The following is a 22965-nucleotide window of genomic DNA, read 5'->3' on the forward strand; positions in this document are numbered from 1 at the left end:
AAATACTATGCAAGAGTACAAAAATTTTGCTACAAGGATGACTGATACAGCATTGTTTATAGTCGCCAAACAATGGAAACACAAAATAATTTTAAAAATGAGCTTAAGCAAATTGATATATCTATCCTGTATGCAACTATTAAGAATAGTGTTATGAAAAAATACTCAGTGGCTTGGTACACAGTCACCACCTATTGTTAAATCTCACCAATCTGATACATGAGAAATGGTATTCCTGCCATTTTCTAAGTTTCCTATAATGAATAAGCATTTTTTTTTAACAAGAAAAGGGTACTTTAAATTTTAAATTGAATGCCTTCGATGGCAATCCACTTCTCAGGCTACAACTCCTCTCCAGCACTACTGTACTAATATTGGGTTGGCCAAAGGGTTCACCTGGAAACGAACTCTTTGGCCAACCCACAGTAGTACTATAAAGATCGGTCACGTGAGAGTAACCGCTTTGGGGGTTCTTTGAAGAACAGTGGTAATAAAAGAAGGGAATACTCCAACTTCTTTGACTGCTCAATGCATTTTATTTTATTTTTTTTTCAATGCATTTTAAATGGTGCTCTGTACTGGCCAAACAGGAGCTAAGTATTCTCAAGTAACATCCGATGAAGTCAAAATGACTACCCTGGAAAAGTGTCTACAGATATTGTTTATGAAGGGCGATGATGAAAATGATAATTAAAAGGATGGTCAATGAAAAGGAATGGTAAACAAATGACAAATACTACATTCATTTCACCTGAATTGATGCGCTCCTGTAAAAAATAGGAGAAATCAGATGACAGGAAAGGCAGTGAGTGACTGCTCCGCTGGTTTTGATTTTTGGGCAGCAGCGTATTTACGGGGTTGGACCATCTGTCCTATACTATTACACTGCTACTACCATTACTCCTCCTATACCACTATACTTTACATGAATTCTTACTGCTGTCTACTTTCTTATTATCACTTGTCCCTTCTTAGGGTATTCACTGCGCCTACCTCAGTTTTAAACATTTATTCCAAAGCCTTAATCGGTTTTCTAGCTTACATTTAAAATCTGATATTTTGGCTCTCTTAAAGGTGGGGGGAATAAAACAAATTGTATACAAAATAAAAAGAAATAAGCTATGAATGAGTATCTGAGTGTACACTGGCAAAGTCTCTCTCCTTGACCACACTTCAAGTTAGGCTCCTCTAAGCCCATGACCTTGTTCTCCCCTCCTGTCTTTGGCCGGACCAGCCCAGTTTTAGCAAGAATCCCTGCTAAGTCAGTTTAGAGTGAATCTCTACCCTTGGTATCTGATCAAAGTTCTCCATCCCAACCTTTGCTGTCTAAGTCCTTGGTCTGTCGTTAGCAAGAATCCCCCTACCCAGGATGTCTCCTCTTAGTAATTTTCCATCCACTGACCGCCCCCTCACTCTGCTCCTTGGCTGTAAATTCCCCACTTGCCCTCTTGCCCTTAACTGTATTTGGAGTTGAGCTCAACATTTCTTCCCTATCGCAATAGTCTTTTTATTTTATTTATTTTTTTGGCCACACCGTGTGGCTTGCGGGATCTCAGTTCCCCAACCAGGGATTGAACCCGGGCCACAGCAGTGAAAGTCCAGAATCCTAACCACTAAGCCACCAGGGAACTCCCATCTATTGCAATAGTCTTGAATAAAATCTTCCTTACTGTTTTAATAAGTGTCAGAATAAATTTTTTAGTAACATGCGACCTTTAGAGTGAGCTCTAAGATACTTATTTTTGCTGTTCAGCAGCCTTAGGTTTTCATCTGTTAAACTCAGAGGACAATGACAGTTTGGACTTCCGGGCAGAAGAGGAAGTTTCACCTGCCGCAAGTAGAATCAAAGTTTTACTCACTGTCCTGCCTCAACTGGCCTAACAGAAACTGAACTAACACAACGCTCAGAGGGCTTTGCGTCTATCGTGGCTCCAGAGTTCACTGATATCAGAGGGAAGACCACTTGCATAGGGCCTTGCAGCAGGTAAGACCACTGGAGGCGATGAATTGCAGAGGAGAGGCAGTGGGGTGGATGGTCACTCTCACCAAAGAACAAGCAGAGTGGAAAATCACTCAAAAGCTCTTATCTCAAGTTATAAAGTGCATTCCACTCAATTTTCATGTTTTCAAAAAAATTCAAATACAAAATATAAAACACTTCTTAAATCTGAGAAAATAGCGATGTCCCAGCTGATGAGGGGGAGCCTAAACAAGAAGGAACTCATTTCAGAAAAACAGTGTCACTGGAGCAAAGACAGGAGGAGTGGGGCTTCCAAAGCAGTCATCTCAACCCAAGACCCACAACAGTCTTCCTTCCTTATAGCTACTTCAAAAACAGGTCAAAATACCTGTTCTGAACTGACTGAAGTCAAACAGCAAAACTTTAAAATGCTTTGGCAGACACAGATGAAGGAGCAAACTAAACAGTCTCAAACTTCACAATAAATGTTTGTTATGTGGCATAACAGAAATCGTCTGTTGATTTTTTCAGCAGAATAGGATTAGTTTCTAATAAACTGTATAATCCTCACCTTAACCAGATTACTAACATCAGTGATTGTTTTTGAGTCAACTTATTGTAACGCATTTATACAACAGAAATCTGGATATTGGATATATTAAAAATCTGTTGGAAGATTTCTAGTTCTCTTCTCAATGATGGCAAAAATTCTGCTAAAAAGCGAACTGGGAAGGACATACAGAGGACACTCCTTGGCTCTACACATCCTGACTTGGGCTTTTCTCTCCCCAGTTACTTTACCTTCTCTTGCTCAGCATGCAAAACTCTTGCCTGTGTGTTTTCTGTGGCAGTTTGAAGTGAGTTGTTCCTCTTCTCCATCATCAGGTTACTCTGCTCAACATACCTGTGAAATAAACAGGGAAAAAGAAAACATTTATCAAGCACTCAATGCATAGCAGGTATAACCCAATGTATCAATACATTCGGTCGTCAGAGCATTGCTCTATACCTTCATCAGGAACAATCTGAAAGCATTTTATTTTCCGAAGATCTGCAGTAATCAAATTTGGAGGCAGGAACCTGGACCGGGGTGAATTGCTTTGAATTTGCACAATGAAGAGGAGAGGAATTTGAACATGTGTGGTGAGGGGAAATAAGAGAGGAAAGAGACAGGAGTATGAAGGCTACAAGGAGGGAAGAAAAGAAAGCCACTCCCCTTCCCCCTTCCATGTGGGAGACAAGAGACACTGGAGAAGAGAAATATGGGAGGATATTTTAAAGTGAAATGCTGCTGTAACATGTTCCCCTGACCCCTCCCCACAAAAAAAATTTTCAGAAGGATCTAGAAAAATTATACAATGCTTGGGTTTTATGTGGAAATCAGTGAAGTTCTGGTTGATAAAATAAGAGTCAGCCCACACAGAAGAGAGAAGAGGACATCAGGAGTTTTCTAGGCACTAACACTGCTCTTACAGATGAGGAAACTAGAACCAGTGGGAATAAATAAAACGCCCAAAGCCACACAACAAATGAGGGGCAGAGCCAGGATTCAAACGCAGGTGTGCATTGCATCACAGCCTCCTGAGCCCTTTCTCCTGAAATCCGTTCAGTCAACAAGCAGTAATTCACATGACAGGCAGGAAACAGAAAAGAGCAGAAATACACATAAACTTCTGTAAACAAACATGCTTATTTAACGTGGGCATTTACAAACTAAACCCTTTTTTGTCCATCCTAGCCAGTGCCCCGTACCTGTCATTACCTCTGATTTCGTTCAATTAGTTCACTAATCTTGTCATTCTGTTCTTCTATCCGACTGCTCTTTTCAAGGATCTCTTGCTTCAATCTTTCATTTTCCTAATTCGAAATATATGACGTTTAACTTAAGTTGTTAAGAGAGAAGCACCAGATAAAAGGGAATCAACTTGAACTGGCAGATGATACTATTACATATCTGAGAGAAAAATCTAGAACTTATGTCCACATAAATATAATACTTAAAACAATGTATCAAATTCTACCTGATGGATACAAATCACTACATCCAATAGACTAAATGTATAAATGGCTATAAAATGAAGCGGGAACTTTGGAATATGGTCAAAAAAGAAATGTTTCCTTCTGATAATAGAGTGATAAGTCACTTGAATTAAGTCATAATGGATTTTCCAGAATTTCCCAACTCCGTGTGGCATTTATCACGTGCTCTTATTCCTGGAGTAGAGGTTTCAAACAGTAGTACATGTCCAGAGAGAGCAGCAGCAAGATCTCCAGGTTGAGTGCTCTGTTCTTTTTTTTTTTTAATGATATACTTTTTTTTATTAGTTACCTATTTTATACATATTAGAGTGCTCTGTTCTTGATCACTCTCACCTGAATAATTCGCTGGATGTTGCTCATAATCATGCTTGTTTCCATTGTCACCGACATGCTAGGAATGAGCAGGGAATTGCTAGTGGTACGTTTCTGTAACTCTTCAACCTACAAAAGGAGTGTCAGAAAGACTTTTCATGACATTTTTAAAAGGAGAAATACAATTTACCCAAGGTCTGACTACTTTTTTGAGGGGGTTAATAAGTTTCTGAGACAATCTCCAATGTAAGCAGGAGTTTTCTTCTGCTAACTGGATCCCCAAATAAAATGACCCTTCTAGGGAAATAACTACTAACTACTATGAATACAGGAAACCAGGAAGAGTTTACCTATAGCCCTGGTTGCTCCCTGTTTGTATCCCCTCTTTATACCCCCACTTTCAACACAGCCCCTTAGTCATGAGATGACTCAGTCACCTTAGTCATGAGATGATCCATTTTATCAGCCACTTTGCTGACTGCCATTCGAATTTCAGTGCTATGTTGCCGGGCTTCAGTCATGAGAAATGAAGCCATGTCACCTGATCCTGAACGGAAATTAGCCAAAAAGAAACTTATGAAACTGTAGCAGAGGATACTGTATGAAGAAAAGCCAACAGCTCTATCAGCAGAGGAAAGAAAGAAATGAACATTTCCAAATACTGGAAAATGCTGTAGGTGATTTACACTGTCAGGAAAAGACGGAGAGGGGTTAAAGGCAAAATGGCTCCAAAGCTAACAACAACCAGCTATCCTCCTGCAAAATGCATCAAGTGATACAGTCTGGTTCAAGGGCACAAGTAGTACACTAGCCACTCAGATTGCTTCTCCATTCACCCAACTGCATGCCAGGTATTGGACCAGGTACCAAGGATACAGCAAGGAATGAAACACGGTTCCTGCCCTTGGCAAGGTCAGTCTGGTGAGGAGACTCACGTGTAAACAGATCATTATAACAGAGTGTTGTAAGTGCAAAGAATGAACCATGTACAAGGTTACAAGGTACAAAAGAAGCACAGAGAAAAGCAAGATTAACTCTTTGGTGACACACGTATACAGTTATGTCTCTGGAAGGAGGGGAGAGAGGGAGGTAACAGGAAGCCTTCACAGAGGAGATGACAGATTCAGTGGTTTCCCAGATGGAGAAGGGCAGGGCTTCCAGACAAAGGATGCACCCAGGAAACCCTTACCACTCCAGGACCATAAATTTCATTGTGGGATATACTTGCTTCTTCCTACCACTGTCCTAATACCCAAAGTGATTACTGTACAAAAGACAAGCTGCAGAACAAGAAGGCAGGATACCATCCCAGCTGTGTGCATTTTATTTTGCTTTGTTTTTACACTAGGCAACCACACTTGTACATGTATACAAGATCTCTGAAAAGGGACCGTTTCCTAAGGTCAGGGGGGTTTAATGATGGAAAAAAGTAACTGCTCTTCACACCTTTTTGTGTTGTTTGACCTTTTTATAAAAGTATATTCTTTTCACAACTTTAAAATTTTAACAAAACAGCTTTCAGAGATACTGAACAGTCACCATGTTTTCTCCCAATTTTCTCGAACGTTTTTACTCTTTTACTATTAGCTATGAATTCTACAGAGCAACTCTGAGAGAGGAATTAAAAAGGGCTGGCAGGAGAAAATGCAAGAAACAAAACACAGAAAGTGGCCATGAGGGTTTTTGTGGGGATGATGTAAATGTTCTAAAGCTGGATTATGGTAATAGCTGCTCAACTCTGTAAACATCCTAAGAAAACCCATTGAATTGTACACTTAAAACGAGTGAACTGCACAGTATGGAAGTCATACCTCAACTAACTTGTTTAAAAAAAAAGAAAAGAAAAAAAGGGCAGAGATCTACTGGAGTCAAAATGAAAAAGGGATGGGAGGGAGGAAAGCACAGCAAGAACAGAAGATGAGAAACTCCTACCTTGAAAATGAGGAGACTGAGAGAGCGGTGCGGGGTACAAGGGCCGAACGGGCTGCAGCTGGGAAGCAACAGCTGGTGCCTGAGGATAAGCATAGGCTTGCATACCTGTATAGGGCTGAGAAAATGCCAAGTTACAGATGGCTTATAAAACAGTCATATCTCTCTTTTCTGCTTAATTTGTCTTGGATTGAATAAAGTAGATAAACTGGAAGTAGACTCAAACTTATTGAAGCTGGAGATGTATGAGACCAGAGTTTGGTATTGGGTAATAATTGCAGCAGGAGAGTCACGTATGTAATCCAGTGATGCCTGGTCACTAAAGTCATACCTAGAGAGTGAGGGAAGCATGTCTCAGGTCACTCCCCAGTCCTCCTGTGATGATTTAATTAAGTAGGAATTCATCCCCCGGCCATTGGGCCTATTGATGGTCTAAAAAAAATTTAAGACTAAGCAAGTAACGCTTGGTTTCATTAAGGTAAAAGAAGAGGTGTTCACTGCGATTCCAAACTAAAGCCATCAGTTTCCAAAGGATGCCTCTCCCCTTCTAGATTGTGATGCTTATCTGTATGACCAAGAGCTCTCATTCTCCTCTGAGCCTCAGCCACCTCAACTATAAAATGAAAATAATAATACCATTTCTTAGGATTGTTGTGTGGATTAAATGAAGCAATATATAGGTAAAGTTCCTAACAGCTCATAAGTGCCTGGAAGACAATAAATGCTCAATAAACAGCAGCTATCATTTTAGTGATGATGGTTATTCTTCCTTGAATTAAGGAAATCCAGCTCATTTCCAGGGATTGGTATAACCACCCATCCATTACTAAAAAAGAATCTTAGTCTATAGAATATAACTCTCTATTAGGTCCATTAGGAGAGGGCCAGGTAGGACTTTTCTCAATTCTGATACACCCCTTCCTAATAATGGGGCATAGCTTGGCCACCATCACTCTGATCCCTCCATCAAGAATCACCAAGGAAGTGAGGGTCTGCTACCATGGGGAGTTAAGTCTTAACCATCAAATGTGTCAGGGCAAAAGAAAGAGTCCACTGTCCGGGCAAACAGTCAGCAGAGGCAGACAGGCTGTTGCCACTGCCTTCTGTGAAAACAGAAAAAAACCTACTTTTAAGAGCTCACTTTTGGAGGTTAACTAGACAAAGAGTTCAGCTGTATTTTCATACAGCCTCCATCCATTGACCCTCCACCACAACCGTTCTGCTGAGTGGAGTGCAGAATCTTGGCCTATCAGCTGTTTGACAGAAGAGAACACAGAAGACTTGAATCTATAGCCCTCAATTAGACATGTGTGAAAAGGAAAACAAACAAACATTGCTTGGGCTTTTACTATGTGCCAGGCCTTGTGCCAGGTGCTTTGCTTGTTCTTGCACGAAATCTTTACAACCACCTATAAGGTAGGTAATCCCTTGCTTGTTTAGACATGAGAAAGTAGGAGTTGAGGAAGGAGAAAAATCATAAACTCTGTGAGGAACTGGTACAGTACAAATTGTGCAAGAAGAAGAAAAGAGACTGCCTAGAACTATAATCAATTATAGCTTATAACTGATATGGTTTAAAAATGTTGTTACCTGAAAGGACTGGGCGTTTCCAGATACAGCTGAGTGGGAATCATGAGATGCAACTTGCATCAAGGCAGCAGACGGTGTTTGGAGCCCAGAAACAGATGGCTGAGGTGCTAAGATAAAGCAAGAAGTTTTCACTGTTATCCATCCCTTGCTTCTTGGTACAAGTCTGGATTATCACCTTTCAAATCACCACCCTTCAGACTTGACCACTTCTCTCACCTAGTCTCCTAAAATCAGCTCTACTGGAGTCTCAACAATGGGCTAGTGGAAGGAAATTGGGCATGCTCAGGTTCACGTGACTCAGACCTTCGACACCATCAGCTGACAGAAAGTGCAGAGTTACACACAGGGAGATGGCTCATTAGCTGAGTGCCGACTTCCAAAACTGACAATGCAACACAGCAGAAGACACAGCAAGCAGACCAAATACATCTCCAGGTCTGAAAATGCGCTACCCAGGGACAAACGGACAAGTTTTATACTCTAGTTCAGTTCTCAATACTAAAACAATGCAGCCTAACATTTTAAGGAACAATGATGATAACTTTGGTACCGACCCAATTCAAGGCCACAGAGCCTCAGAGAGGTTCCTTACCTTGTAAGGTCATCTGTGGTAGCACTGGATGGGCTGGCTGAAGAGAGGGCTGGATGGACGGAGTCACCATAGGCTGCCCAGCTCCTCGAAGAGCATTCACGTCCTGCAACAGCATGAGCATTTTGGTTACTGTGTCTATGGGTCCTTAATTGAAGACTGAGGGTGACTGTCCACCCTAAAGCTGCTTACAACTAGTGCTTTTAGGCAAAGAAGAGGAAGGAAAGGCAAGCAGAAAGGCAAGAGTTGAAGGTGTGGGCTATGGGAAGAAAGCACTCTATTATATACTGGAGTAGGATCCCTTCTCCCTGTAAATTATATCAAATAATCATAGTTAATTTCCAGTATAAGTTGTTGATGTTATTTTGTCTGAAGCAGCTAGAGTGACTGCTCCCCATAATGTATCATTTTGCAAACCAGCAGCTAGCTACCTTCAGACTGACCTAGTCTGTTTCCACAGAACTAGGGCCTCTTACAAGGAAACCCAGGGAATAATGCAGCCTTTCTCTTCTGCCAAATAATATACACAGACCTCAAGGTACTCACAGAAAATCAGAAAAAGCAGGATTCACTGTGCCTCACTACGATGCTGTTTTTGACAATATCGTTTTAGAGTGTTTCCCCCTCATTCTTTCTCTTCATAAAAGCAAAGCAATGTTGGTCCCTACTATAATTCTAAACATAGTTAACATACAAACATCTTCCTGATTCATTCAAGGAAAAGAAAAACTTGAGGCACAATATACAGTGACTGTGATCTGCTATGCTACAGTTCAAGGGCTGAAATCTCTTTGACATTCTTTTACTTCAGAACTTCCTCTTGTTTCCCAATATTCTCAGAAATGTATTATGCATTTCTGGAAAAGCATCCCAGTTTTACATCATTACATAAATCAACCTAAATGTCTAACAACAGAGTAAAAGGAATCATGATAAATCAATGTAACAGAGCACTGGGTTATCTTTAAAGGTGATAAAGCTTTGTTTTATTTATTTACTTTTTTTATATTACTGATATTAACATAAATGTTCATGACATAACATTAAGTTAAAAAATCAGATTATGAAACAACATATAAAGAATGTCCTTTTTGTTAAATGTTTCTTCTTTTTAATTTACATTACTCTACAATGAATAATTAGCACCTAAACATTTTAATAAGAATATTATCTTATACAAATTTCATTTCCAGAAACCAGATAAAAATCAATCCTATAACAGGTCCCAGAAATCCTATCTTCCTTTAAAATGTTAAATCTACACAGAGCTTTTCCGTGAAGAAATAAAACAAAATTGTGGGGAAAAAAAGCCTATTTTAAAAATTGTTTTCCTCAAAAGCATCACACTTGCTTTGTTTTAAATCAATATCAAAGAATCCTAAATTTAATCACTGTTAAGTGTTTTAATTCAGTTGAGAAAGAATTATTTTATTCAATAAGGAACTAACCAATGGGAAAAGAACTTAGTTGGAATTAAGTTACTTCTCACCATTCACCAAATTCCAGATGGATTAAATATGAAATAATAGATCTAAACATATAATAATAAATATTTTTAAAAGACATGTGATGTTTATAGTATCTGAGTATCTGAAAGTGGGAAGGCTTTCTAAGCATAACGTCAAAAGCAAAAAACATAGGGAAAAATTGATAGAGCTGATTGCAACAAAATTTTTGAACTTCAAAAAAATCATGCCGGGCTTCCCTGGTGGTACAGTGGTTGAGAGTCCGCCTGCTGATGCAGGGGACACAGGTTCGTGCCCCGGTCCGGGAAGTTCCCACATGCCGCGGAGCGGCTAGGCCCGTGAGCCATGGCCACTGAGCCTGCACATCCGGAGCCTGTGCTCCGCAACAGGAGAGGCCATAACAGTGAGAGGCCCGCGTACCGCAAAAAAAAAAAAAATCATGCCACAGGGGACTTCCCTGGTTGTCCAGTGGTTAAGAATCCGCCTTCCAATACAGGGGACATGGGTTTGATCCCTGGTCGGGGAACTAAGATCCCACATGCCACGGGGCAACTGAGCCCATGCGCCCCAACTGCTGAGCCCACATGCTCCAACTACTGAGCCTATGCACTTTGGAAGCCGCACCACAACTAGAGAGAAGACTGTGTGCTGCAATGAGAGATCCTGCATGCCGCAACTAAGACCCAATGCAGTCAAAAAAAAATTAATTAAAAAAAAATCATGCCACATACAAAGCCAAAAGATACAACAGTGGTTTTTTTTTAGCTGCACCTCATGGCTTGTGGGATCTTAGTTCCCCAACCAGGGATTGAACCCGTGCCCTTGGCAGTGACAGTGCTGAGTTCTAACCACTGGACTGCCAGGGAATTCCTACAACAGTGTGATCTTCATATTAAATTACATCAGTGGAAAAATCAACATTTCCCAAGAGAATCTAAACATTCAATCAACAAATATGAATTCATTCTTTTATGGGTCAGGCATCATGCTGCCTAAAGGCTGATGTTTGCTGACAACAGAGATTTTAGTAGAAAGCTAAATTAACTACTTAAAACTGCCCAGTTCTTGTGGCAGATATACAGAATTGCTTCCATTTCTCAGGGGAAGTGATAATTATAGCAGAAACACATGTACCAATACCAACCTGTATCATTCTGAATATAAGCTCTCTAAATAATGATTCTGGGTTAGAGGCAGAAAAAGCAATAATTTCAGTTAAAAGAACAGAAGACAGCAACATCTGCACTATTCATTCTAAGACAGCCAGTGGGACATACTTCAATTTCTGAATCGTTGGAATCCAGCTGTGGTGGAAGAATGGGCAGCATGGGCTGGCCCATTTTAGCCATCCGAGAGATCAACTTGGCCTTGACTGTATCTGGATTCTAAAAAGAGAGGAAAGTCACAAAAATCACTATAATCAAGGTTCACTACCTTCAGTCAACTCTACGTCTTTTGGCTCTTATATCAAATCTTTCAACAAGTCCCCCCTGCCTTATCTATTTGAAACTATCTTCTAGAAAATGAGAATTAAAGATTTCTTGCCTAGACGCATACATGGGTTACAATTAATAACGGTAGGAAAAATAATTCCCTATACGTTGGAATGGACAAAGTGATTTCATCTGTATTCCTTCACTGCAATCAAGTCTCCCTACCAGGCATAAGTATTCTCATTTTACAGATAAAAAAACTAAAGTATAGATTAAGGGAGGGAGGCATTTTAGATAATAGTAACCTCTCAAAGGCCCAAGAGCAACCCAGCAGATAAATATTCAGAAGAGATTTAGGGCAAAAAGAAAACAGGAGCTCTGTGTTCTAAATTCAGGTTCATTTAACACTGACTTGGCACTGATGACATACTAGTCCCTGAGCTAGACGCCTCTGTATGCATTAACTGGTTTAAAGTGCAGCCTTCAGAGCAGAATGTATACTCCTAAGGGTAAACGAGATGATCTAATGAGTGTAAAAAGAAATGACCATGACCTCTATTTTAAAATTATTTTTAAGCTACAGTAAACATCAGACATTAAACTTGTTTACAGGGATGGAGAGTACTTTATGTATATAATTTGTAAACAAACATATACTGAGAGGGTGTATCATTTTTTCTTAACTAATGGAGACACATAATCAAAAAAAGTTGGGTCTATCAAAAGAGGACTAGTAAAAAAAAAAAAAAAAAAAAAGAGGACTTTATATAAACCAATATTCACACAATGGAATCTTGTGATCTAAAGATTAAAAAAAATGAGGATGCTTTCTATATACAAACATGGAAAGATACTGTTATTATAAAAAGCAAGGCAGATAACATATTTAATATGCTATTTTTTGTGAAGGGGGAAAATAAAATATACATTCCTATTTGCTTGCAATAGTTATATAAACCAATATTCACACAATGGAATCTTGTGATCTAAAGATTAAAAAAAATGAGGATGCTTTCTATATACAAACATGGAAAGATACTGTTATTATAAAAAGCAAGGCAGATAACATATTTAATATGCTATTTTTTGTGAAGGGGGAAAATAAAATATACATTCCTATTTGCTTGCATCTGCATAAAGAAACATTGAATACATAAGAAACTAATAAAAGCAGTTACCCAAGGTTGGGGATGAGATAAAATAAGGTACATGGGGGCAGGGGTAGGAATGAGTCTTCTCAATGTATATCTTGTTATACTGTTTTGCTAACTGTGCCATATGAATGTAATTACCTATTCAAAACAAAAAATAAAAAATGTAAAAAGAACCAAAAGATGGTTAATTTTATATTATGTGAACTTTGCCTCAATTAAAAAACCAAAACTGTAAAATAAGAAAGAAAAAAAAAGGTTGGAGAGCACTAGTCTATGAAAAGTTACTGAAGCTTAGAAATAGGTGACAAAAGTAGCTGTGTCTCGAGACTACAAAAGAACTAATACCGAACAATCGTTGTGGCTATTCAAAGATCTGAGATTATAAACTGTTTTTCAATTTTCTTGATTCTCTGGCTTAACCTTCTGGGTTTAGATCACTTTTTACACATATCAGATCAATTATTTGCTTAATTAATTTCTGCTTTGGACTGAATATAAGCAAATAAACTAGTGTTGGAGAGAAATTAATCATCAATTTCACTTCATACAATTATCCTGTTTCCCAATGTGGCAGGTGAAAGCCACAGAGCTTTAGAAGTTGAAGCACTTCAGCTATCATCTCATCCACATGTAGCAAACTCAGATGCCTTCACGGACCAGGCAGAGCAGCAGCAAACACAGTGTACATCTTCTAAAGGTCTTCAAATCCAAATTTTACTACAACAGTATGCTAGTCTTCTCATGTTACAGTTGGGGAAACACAGAGGCCCAGAAACCTGACAGAAGTCAACTAATTGGTGAATTAGTGTAGAATTCCTCTGAGAGAATGAAAGTATGAAGATATGTAGCATTAGCAGTAATTACGATAACAGAGCTAATGTTAATTGAGCTCTTACAATATGCCAGACACAATACTAAAAACTCCATAGGCATCATTTCATTTAAGCCTCATAAAAATCTCAAGATTACTGAAGACAAGCTCTATGTAGGCTTTGAGCTTAGTGCTTTATAAACATATCACGGGAACACTTAGAGGGGCTGTGAGAATTATTTCCATTTTTTTTGTTTTTTACTTATTTTTTAATAGATCTTTATTAGAGTATAATTGCTTCACAATACTGTGTTACTTTCTGTTGTACACCAAAGTGAATCAGCCATATGCATACATATGTCCCCATATCCCCTCCCTAGAGCCTCCCTCCTATCCTCCCTATCCCACCCCTCTAGGTCAGGGCAAAGCACCGAGCTGATCTCGCTGTGCTATGCTTCTGCTTCTCGCTAGCTAATTATTTTACATCTGGTACTGTATATATGTTGATGCTACTCTCACTTTGCCCCAGCTTTCCCATCCCACCCCGTGTCCTCAAGTCCATTCTCTATGTCTACATCTTTATTCCTGCCCTGCAACTAGGTTCATCAGTACCATTTTTTTTTTTTTTTAAGATTCTATGTACATGCATTAGCATACGGTATCTGTTTTTCTCTTTCTGACTTACTTCACTCTGCACAACAGACTCTAGGTCCATCCACCTCACTACAAATAATTCAGTGTCCTTTCTTTTATGGCTGAGTAATATTCCATTGTATATATGTGCCACATCTTCTTTATCCATTCATCTGTCGATGGACACTTAGGTTGCTTCCATGTCCTGGCTATTGTAAATAGAGCTGCAATGAACACTGTGGTACATGACTATTTTTGAATTATGGTTTTCTCAGGGTATATGCCCAGTAGTGGGATTGCTCCGTCATATGGTAGTTCTATCTTTAGTTTTCTGAGGAACCTCCATAGTGTTATCCATAGCGGTTGTGTCAATTTAGATTCCCACCAACAGTGCAGGAGGGTTCCCTTTTCACCACACCCTTTCCAGCATTTATTGCTTCTAGATTTTTTGATAATGGCCATTCTGACCTGCGTGATGTGATACCTCACTGTAGTTTTGATTTGCATTTCTCTAATAATTAGTGATGTTGAGCATCTTTTAATGTGCCTCTTGGCCATCTGTATGTATTCCTTGGTAAAATGACTATTTAGGTCTTCCGTCCATTTTTTAATTGTATTGTATATGGTGTTATGTAGTGTTCTAATTTCATTCTTTTGCATGTAGCTGTCCAGTTTTCCCAGCACCACTTACTGAAGAGGCTGTCTTTTCTCCATTGTATGTTCTTGCCTCCTTTGTTGTAAATTAGGTGACCATATGTGCGTGGGTTTATCTCTGGGCATTCTATCCTGTACCACAGATCTATATTTCTGTTTTTGTGCCAGTACCATACTGTCTTGATTACTGTAGTTTTGTGGTATAGTTTGAAGTTAGGGAACCTGATTCCTCCAACTCCATTTTTCTTTCTCAAGATTGCTTTGGCTATTCGGGGTCTTTTGTGTTTCCATACGAATTGTAAAATTTTTTGTTCTAATTCTGTGAAGAATGCCATTGGTAGTTTGACAGGGATTGCACTGAATCTATATATTGCTTTGGGTAGTATAGTCATTTTCACAATATTGATTCTTCCAATCCAAGAACGTGGTATATTTCTCCATCTGTTTATGTCATCTTTGATTTCTTTCATCAGTGTTTTATAGTTTTCTGAGTACAAGTCTTTTGCCTCCTTAGGCAGGTTTATTCCTAGGTATTTTATTCTTTTTGTTGCAATGGTAAATGGGAGTGTTTCCTTAATTTCTCTTTCTGATTTTTTGTTGTTGGTGTATAAGAATGCCAGAGATTTCTGTGCATTAATTCTGTATCCTGCAACCTTACCAAATTCATTGATTAGCTCTAGTAGTTTTCTGGTGGCATCTTTAGGATTTTCTATGTATAGTATCATGTCATCTGCAAACAGTGACAGTCTTACTTCTTCTTTTCCAGTTTGTATTCCTTTTATTTCTTTATCTTCTCTGATTGCCGTGGCTAGGACTTCCAAATCTATGTTGAATAAGAGCGGCGAGAGTGGACATATGAAGAAGCTGAAGACCAGAGAAGTCAGATAATTTCCTCTAAGCCACATGCTTATAAGAATAAAGATTTGAATCCAAGTCTGTCAATGCAGAAGCCCAAGCTAATTTATACTGACTCTCAAGTAAGGGAAAATGAATAAAGTAAGCACTGATTTCTAGCCTAAATCAACATTTTTTTTCTCTAACCTACTATACCCTAGGCACATGAAACCCTTCTAGCTAACTGGGGATGAGGAGATAGACTTATATACTCACTGTATTTACTGTAAGCTGTTCACTGAGGGAGTTAGATTTGGAACGAAGAACTGACTCCCTGAAAGCAAATAAGACATATCCTGAGATAAAAACAAAATCCATAATCACGAGTCTAGATTATACTGTATAAACAAATTGTTTTTTAAAATGTTTGCCAATTTAATCTCTGTAAAACAGAGTTTTAACTCTTCTTTAGTTTGTATAATTTCTGAAAGCTAGTGAAGATGGACAATTTTCCATTCAAATGCTTATTATTTACATTTCTTTCCTTGGATATATATTTTGTGTTTATACCTTCTGCCCAATTTTCTTCCAGAGTTTGGCAGGTATTCTTTTATATCTAAGTTAGTGCTTTTATAGAGTATGAATATTAATCCTTTGTCAGAAAATCTGATGCAATTACTTTCCCCATTTCCCTCATCCCATTTTTTCCCAATTATTTAAAATTATTTTTGTTTTCAACTATATCCCTATTTCTGAACCCCTCTAAGAATCATTTACATGGACAATAAAAGAGCTTTATATACAACTCCAGTATCTTACCCTGATTTGAAAGGAACAGATGTGGACGGTGACACAACAGGATCAGCAGAGAGGCTGTCAGCACCAGGTATGGGTGAAGGGGCTGCAGAATCCCGGGAACTAACACTGTGCCCATCAGAGCCGGAATCTCTAGCAAATTTGACCTAGGGAAAGATCAACCACAGATGGAACAGGCTAATAGACCACAAAAAAAGGCACGCTTCCCCCTCCATTCTCCTTTCATTTTACTTATTCTTCATTATACAAGTCATTACCTAGTCACTGTAGGCAAATCAGAAAATGTAGATAAGCCAAAAGAGAAAGAAAAGGTAACAATCACCTGCAATTCAACCACTAAGCAATAACGTTGTTAGAATTTTGGATGTAATATTTTGCACTTATATTATCTGTGTGTGTGTGCGTGTGTGTGTGTGTAAGTGTGTGTTTTACAACAATGGGGCCATACCATTTTGTACCCTGCTTTGCTCACTCACTGATATATTAACATATTTCCATGTTAACTAAATTATTATTTAGTTAACTAAATTATTAATCGACAACATCCTTTTTAACTACTGAAGAGTAGGTCTAAGGGTCATGCCCCTAACTGCTATCATCTACAGGAAAAAGTCTCCAAAGGATTTTGGGAACACAAGTCATAAATATCTATGTTATCATAAAATATATTTCACCAATTCCTAGTTGTTGGATATTCAATTTACTTCTAATTTTTTCTATAAAAACAATACTTCTAAGAATAGCTTTATCTCTCTTCGCACATAATAATTTCCAAAATACAAATTCCCAGAAGTGAAATTGTTAGATAAAAGGTATGCTTATTTTTAAAACTTTTGATATATACCATTAAATTTCACACCGTAAAGGGTAAACTACTTTATACTCTGTAAGTAGTATATAAATCTTTCTTAACACTCCTGTCACATTGGGTATTATCGTTCTGTATCAGCCTTGTCAGTTTTTTTTTTTTTTTTGGCCACGTCTCACGGCTTGCGGGATCTCAGTTCCCCGACCAGGGACTGAATGTGAGCCACGGCAGTGAACGCCAGAATCCTAACCACTAGGCCACCAGGGAACTCCCCCAGCCTTGTCAGTTTAATAATCAATTTGTAATTCTTTGATTATTGGTAAAATAGGGTATTTTTTTCTTATGTTTACAAAATGTCAGTCTTAATGGATTCAAAATGGTTATCTATTACCACCCCTGACTTCCTCAAACTCAAAGGAAAATTGTGAAAGAATATAAAAGCTGTGAAAAAGGCAGCTGGAAGCACATCAGTCAAAGAGGGCTGGAATGCCCACCAGAGATAAGGGTGTCCAATTAGGAAAGAGTCATTAATAAAAAATGCATATCCTGGGCTTCCCTGGTGGCGCAGTGGTTGAGAGTCCGCCTGCCAATGCAGGGGACACGGGTTCCTGCCCTGGTCTGGGAAGATCCCACATGCCGTGGAGCGGCTAGGTCTGTGAGCCATGGCTGCTGAGCCTGCGCGTCCGGAGCCTGTGCTCCGCAATGGGAGAGGCCACAACAGTGAGAGGCCCGCGTACCGCAAAAAAAAAAAAAAAAAGCATATCCTTTGTTGCAGCAGGAATAAAGGAATAATCACCACAATGAGGATGGTCATAATATTTATTTGCATTGTACTTTATAGTTTATAGTCACAAACATTATCACATTCAGACTTAATAATCACAGTATAAAGCAGAGTCTTTTTTTTTTGGTGGTGGGGGAGGGGAACATTAATTAACCGCGATTTGTTACAAACTTTATTATAGAAATTATTCTTGATAAAATTTTTAAATGGTACAGAGGGTAGAATGTAAAAAAGTAGAAGTTTCTGAACTCCATTTCCATTCTCCAGAGAAAATCATTCCATTTCTTTTAATGCCTCCAGAAATTTTATATGAATATATGGGCATATACATATATTCATTTGTAGACACACAGACACAAGATCATACTACCATACTGTTTTTTGCTTGTCTGTTTGTTTGAAGTTATTTTTGGCTACATCGGGTCTTAGTTGCAGCATGCAGGATCTGCACTGAGGCATGCGGGATCTTAGTTCCCTGACCAGGGATCGAACCCGCATCCCCTGCATCGTTAAGGCAGATTCACTCATTTGTAGCCACACAGACACACAGACACAAGATCATACTACCATACTGTTTTTTGCTTGTCTGTTTGTTTGAAGTTATTCTTGGCTACATCGGGTCTTAGTTGCAGCATGCAGGATCTGCACTGAGGCACGCGGGATCTTTCGCTGCGAGGCGCAGGCTCTTTGTTGTGGTGCACAGTCTTCTCCCTAGTCGTGGTGTGTGGGTTTTCTCTAGTTGTGGAGTGCGGGTTCCAGGGTGCATGGGCTCTGTAGTTTGCGGCACGCGGGCTCTCTCGTGGTGCGGGAGCTCAGCAGTTGTGGCACACGGGCTTAGTTGCCCCGTGGCATGTGGGATCTTAGTTCCCTGACCAGGGATCGAACCCGCATCCCCTGCATCGTTAAGGTGGATTCTTTACCACTGGACCACCAGGGAAGTCCCCCCATACTGTTTAGCAACTTGCTTCTTTCACTTAAAAATAGATTTTGGATATTCTTTAAGAACTACATAGAAGTCCACTCTATGAAGAACCATAATTTAACCAGTCTCATAATAATAGACACTTAAGCTGTTTCCAGTTTTTTACTATCACAAACAATGTGGCAGAGGGAGGAAACTATGTATCTATCTCTATTTATCTATCTATATATAGGCATCTTTGCACTCTTAAGTAAACATATTGATAGCATACACTTGTAGCCATAGAATTACTAAATCAAAAGGTGTGAACATTGGGCAGGAATCGCTATTTTACAGATAAAATAAAAAGAAGGTTAGTGTAGAGAAGTGACTATGAATACAGAGCCAAGAAGGACATAAACCTTGGCCTTTAGATTCCAAAGCTGTTGTTCTCTCCAACTATACCATTTCTACTTAAAAAAAAAAAGATATCTTCAGAATCTTTTTCGACACATTGATTTATTCATTTTACTTAACTAGCAAAGAGGACTCATCAAACACAACATTTCACTCACCCGCCTAATCTCCACCTCGAACACCAGGATCGAGTCTGTTGATGGAGTCCATCCTATTACCCCTTCAGAGCCAGCAGCGCAGGCTGGCGGGATGATAAGCAACCGCTTCCCTCCTTTTCTCATGCCCACCATTCCATCCTCCCAGCTCTTTAGGAATCAGAGAAGAGGAAAAGCTCATCAGATACAAACCTTTTCATAAGACAAAACAAAGTACAGGATCATCGGGTTTATACTCCCCCCTCCTCACTGGTTATAAGAACATCTAGAATACTGCTTCTCAATTCACTTGTAAAAGACAGCATATCCAGGGCTGTATGAAATATACTTACCTTAGATGATGAGAGAAATTGGAACAGAAGAACGGCATTAAAATAGAAATAAAAGCTATCACTTATTAAACACATTTTCTAAGTACTTTGCTAAGTGCTTTACTTCCACTATGTTGTTTAATCCCTAAAATAACTTCATAAGGTTAATAGCAATATCTCCATTTTACAGAAGAGAAAATTGAGGCTTAAAGAGGTTAAGTAACTAGCCCAAGATCAGTTAGTAAATTGTTAAGCCAAGATTTCAACACTAGATGAGTCTAACTTTAAGGGTCATGCCCCAACTGCTATGATCTACAGGAAAAAGTTTCTAAGGGATTCTGGGAAAAGGAGTCATAAACAAAGCTATGGAGAAAACCATTCTGCCACATGGATAAATGAGTACTTTACAACGCATCAGTATGTCCTGACACAATGACACCCCACATGTGTAAAATACTCTTTTTTTTTTAAATATTTATTTATTTGGCTGCTCCAGGTCTTAGCTGCAGCACACAGGATCTTTCTTGCCACGTGCTGGATCTTTAGTTGTGGCATGCAGGCTCTTAGTTACAGCTTGAGAGATCTAGTTCCCTGACCAGGGATTGAACCCAGGGCCCCTGCATTGGGAGTGTGGAGTCTTGACCACTGGACCACCAGCGAAGTCCCTAAAATACTCTTTACTTTATAAAATACTTCCACAGTTGCTAACGAAGAAATTCACAACATGAACCCAGGTCCTCAGACTCCAATCCCAGTGTTCCTCCTGCTGTGTTGTACTTGCTTCCCACCATGATTTAAAGCATCCCAGACAGATCAGAATCACCCATTATGATACACTTCTAGAAGAAACAGTTTCACCTCTTTCTCAATTAGGCAATAGGAAGAATTTAATAGTACCCTCAGAACCAAAGGATGAAAAATAAAATGTAGGGACTAGACAAAAGAAATGTACCCTTCTTCAATATATTGTCTCACAGGTAAAAATTTCCCAAATGTAGGTAACATAGCACATTTTTCTCTTCCTATTTTTTTAACCAAGCCTTTCCAGATTCTCCAAAAATATACCCAGGTTAGAAATTTTACAAAGTAAGCCCACTGCAACTGATAAACCCAAATATAGTAAGAACACAGTTAAGTCTTTACCTTGATGACTTTTCCTGACCCTAATTTCAGGCGAAGCAGCTTATCTTTGTTAGCAGTAGAGTCAAAAACCTGAAAGTTGATCAAAATAAACAAGATTAGCCAATTTCAAAAATAATAATAATCATTATGATATTCAACTTAATACACACCAGCACAGTACTTCTGAAATAGGTAATGTCAAATAAACTGGAAAAATACTTCTTAAAAGACCTGAAAAGAAGAGAGCACATCATGGCTAAAGGTGTTATCACACTGAATATCTCTGAGGCAAGGATTTTCCAGGTTTAGAAAAAAATAAAACTTCTCCTACCAAGTGTTTAAAAATACTTTCATCTATAAAGAATTTTCAAATAAATTATCTCATTTGATGCCAACAGCCATCCTGCCAAGAAAGCCGGGTGAGCACCACTAAGCTCCATTCACAGGAAAAAAAAATTAAGAGCTTAAATGACTTGACAGAGTCAAGTTAGGATAAAATTGGGACCTGAATCCACATTTTTTGGACTCATAGTCGAAAGCTCTTTCTATCATACCACACTACTTTTGAGGGCTAAATAATAAAAAAACAAAACAAGCCCAATCTATTCACAGTATCTAGTATAAGAAAAACGGAAAAGGGCTTCCCTGGTGGCACAGTGGTTGAGAGTCCGCCTGCTGATGCAGGGGACACGGGTTCATGCCCCGGTCCAGGAGGATCCCACGTGCTGCGGAGTGGCTGGGCCCGTGAGCCGTGGCCGCTGAGCCTGCACGTCCGGAGCCTGTGCTCCACAGCGGGAGAGGCCACAACAGTGAGAGGCCTGCATACCGCAAAAAAAAAGGGGGAGGCCTCCAAACCCAAAAAAAAAAAAAAAAAAAAAAAAAAAAGAAGAAAAGAAAAACGGAGAAACAACTGTGAGGAAAGTCTAAAAGGTTTTAAGACCTAATCCCATAAGGATATATTCAAGTTTAAAACTGGTATAGGAAGAGACATACATGTGAACAATTACCAAAAATGATACTTGCAAAACTGGTTTCCTTTCTCTAAGTAGAAGAGACATAGTGGCACTGAGCAGATTTTATACATTAGCATTTCATGGCTATGCCCCAAAAGCAGTTGTAGAGACTAAAGCAGGGCTCCTCAAAGATTTCTATTTGCCAAAAGCAGCAATTCATAGTAATAACACCTTACATTTGAATAGCTCTCATGCTATTTAAATTACAAAAGAACTTGCAGGATACATTTTCTTACCTGGCCCAGTCCGTGATTCTGAAAGAGCCAGCTGGTATAGGCCACTTCCAAAGAATCTCCAACTTCTACAGCAGGGCCTTCTACTACAATAAGGTCCTGTGACAGCACTGAATCCAGGGAAGAGATGCTGTTGCACTTGGCAATGCATACCTGTGCGATGAAATCAAAGCAGCATAAACTTAGTTTAAGCTCAGTACTCATTCAGTTATTGCTAATGTTCGTTTCCAAACAGTGGCACCCACTAGCAAAACAGATTACATGTTCAGAAGTAAACCATTCCAAAGTCAGTAATCTCGCCAGGAATCAAAGTGCCTTAGAAGTATGGTTTTGGAGTCATACTGCCTGGGTACAGATCTGGGCACTGTCACTTATTAACTTGTGACCTCAGCCAAATAACTTAACTGCTGTGAACCTTATTTCAGAGGTTTTTTTTGTAAGATGGAGATAAAAGCTTTGCATATTTCCTAGGGTAGTTATGAAGACTGAGCTAATACAAGTAGAGTACTTGGCACAGTGCCTGGCAAATAACAGTAAGTACACAATAAACATTAGCTATCATTACTATACTGATTTACTGCTTCAGTGTTTGGGAACCTGTGAAAGCTAGGGGAGCCTCTAAAAAATTTCAAAATGCATTTCTAAAGACAATAAAATAAAGGCCCTTTACAAAACCATGCTGTATTCCCAGAATTCATATCTCTACCACCTACAGATTTACCCATATTACCTTAGCACAGATTCTAGGCAAGGACGTCAGATACATCTTTATGAAGAATTTTTCTATAGTCAATGTTTAAACATAGTATACCTTAGAAACTTGCTACTCATTTTCTTTCAAAAAGTTTCATTATCGCAATCACATAAATGCTAACTAAAACAAAGAGAAGTCATTTTTTATCAAGCAAATAAGACTAAGAAGGAAAAAAGATAGTAATTCTAAATGCTGGCAAAGGCATAGTGAGAGAATGACAGGGATGTAAAATTGTACAATCTCTCT

The 22965-nt window shown here is 38.9% G+C and overlaps 1 protein-coding gene across 2 annotated transcripts in view; it reads right to left on the reverse strand.

The window, feature by feature from the left end:
• FKBP15 (FKBP prolyl isomerase family member 15) overlaps positions 1-22965 on the reverse strand; it is a 55950-nt gene that overhangs the window by 13559 nt on the left and 19426 nt on the right. The window contains exons 7-19 of one of the 2 annotated variants that reach the window (XM_024762284.1): positions 21969-22118; positions 20741-20809; positions 19290-19436; positions 16225-16367; positions 15682-15739; positions 11164-11271; positions 8424-8526; positions 7832-7938; positions 6245-6359; positions 4750-4859; positions 4334-4441; positions 3723-3817; positions 2792-2864 (exon numbers count right to left, since the gene is read on the reverse strand). In XM_024762284.1, coding sequence (XP_024618052.1) covers positions 2792-2864; positions 3723-3817; positions 4334-4441; positions 4750-4859; positions 6245-6359; positions 7832-7938; positions 8424-8526; positions 11164-11271; positions 15682-15739; positions 16225-16367; positions 19290-19436; positions 20741-20809; positions 21969-22118 — 1386 coding nt within the window. Of the gene's footprint in view, positions 1-2761; positions 2865-3722; positions 3818-4333; positions 4442-4749; positions 4860-6244; positions 6360-7831; positions 7939-8423; positions 8527-11163; positions 11272-15681; positions 15740-16224; positions 16368-19289; positions 19437-20740; positions 20810-21968; positions 22119-22965 lie in introns of both variants that reach the window. The other variant, XM_024762283.1, reaches the window with a different exon arrangement.

The sequence above is a fragment of the Neophocaena asiaeorientalis genome, unplaced genomic scaffold, assembly GCF_003031525.2.
Source record: "Neophocaena asiaeorientalis asiaeorientalis breed wild unplaced genomic scaffold, Neophocaena_asiaeorientalis_V1.1 scaffold78, whole genome shotgun sequence".
Taxonomy (NCBI): domain Eukaryota; kingdom Metazoa; phylum Chordata; class Mammalia; order Artiodactyla; family Phocoenidae; genus Neophocaena; species Neophocaena asiaeorientalis.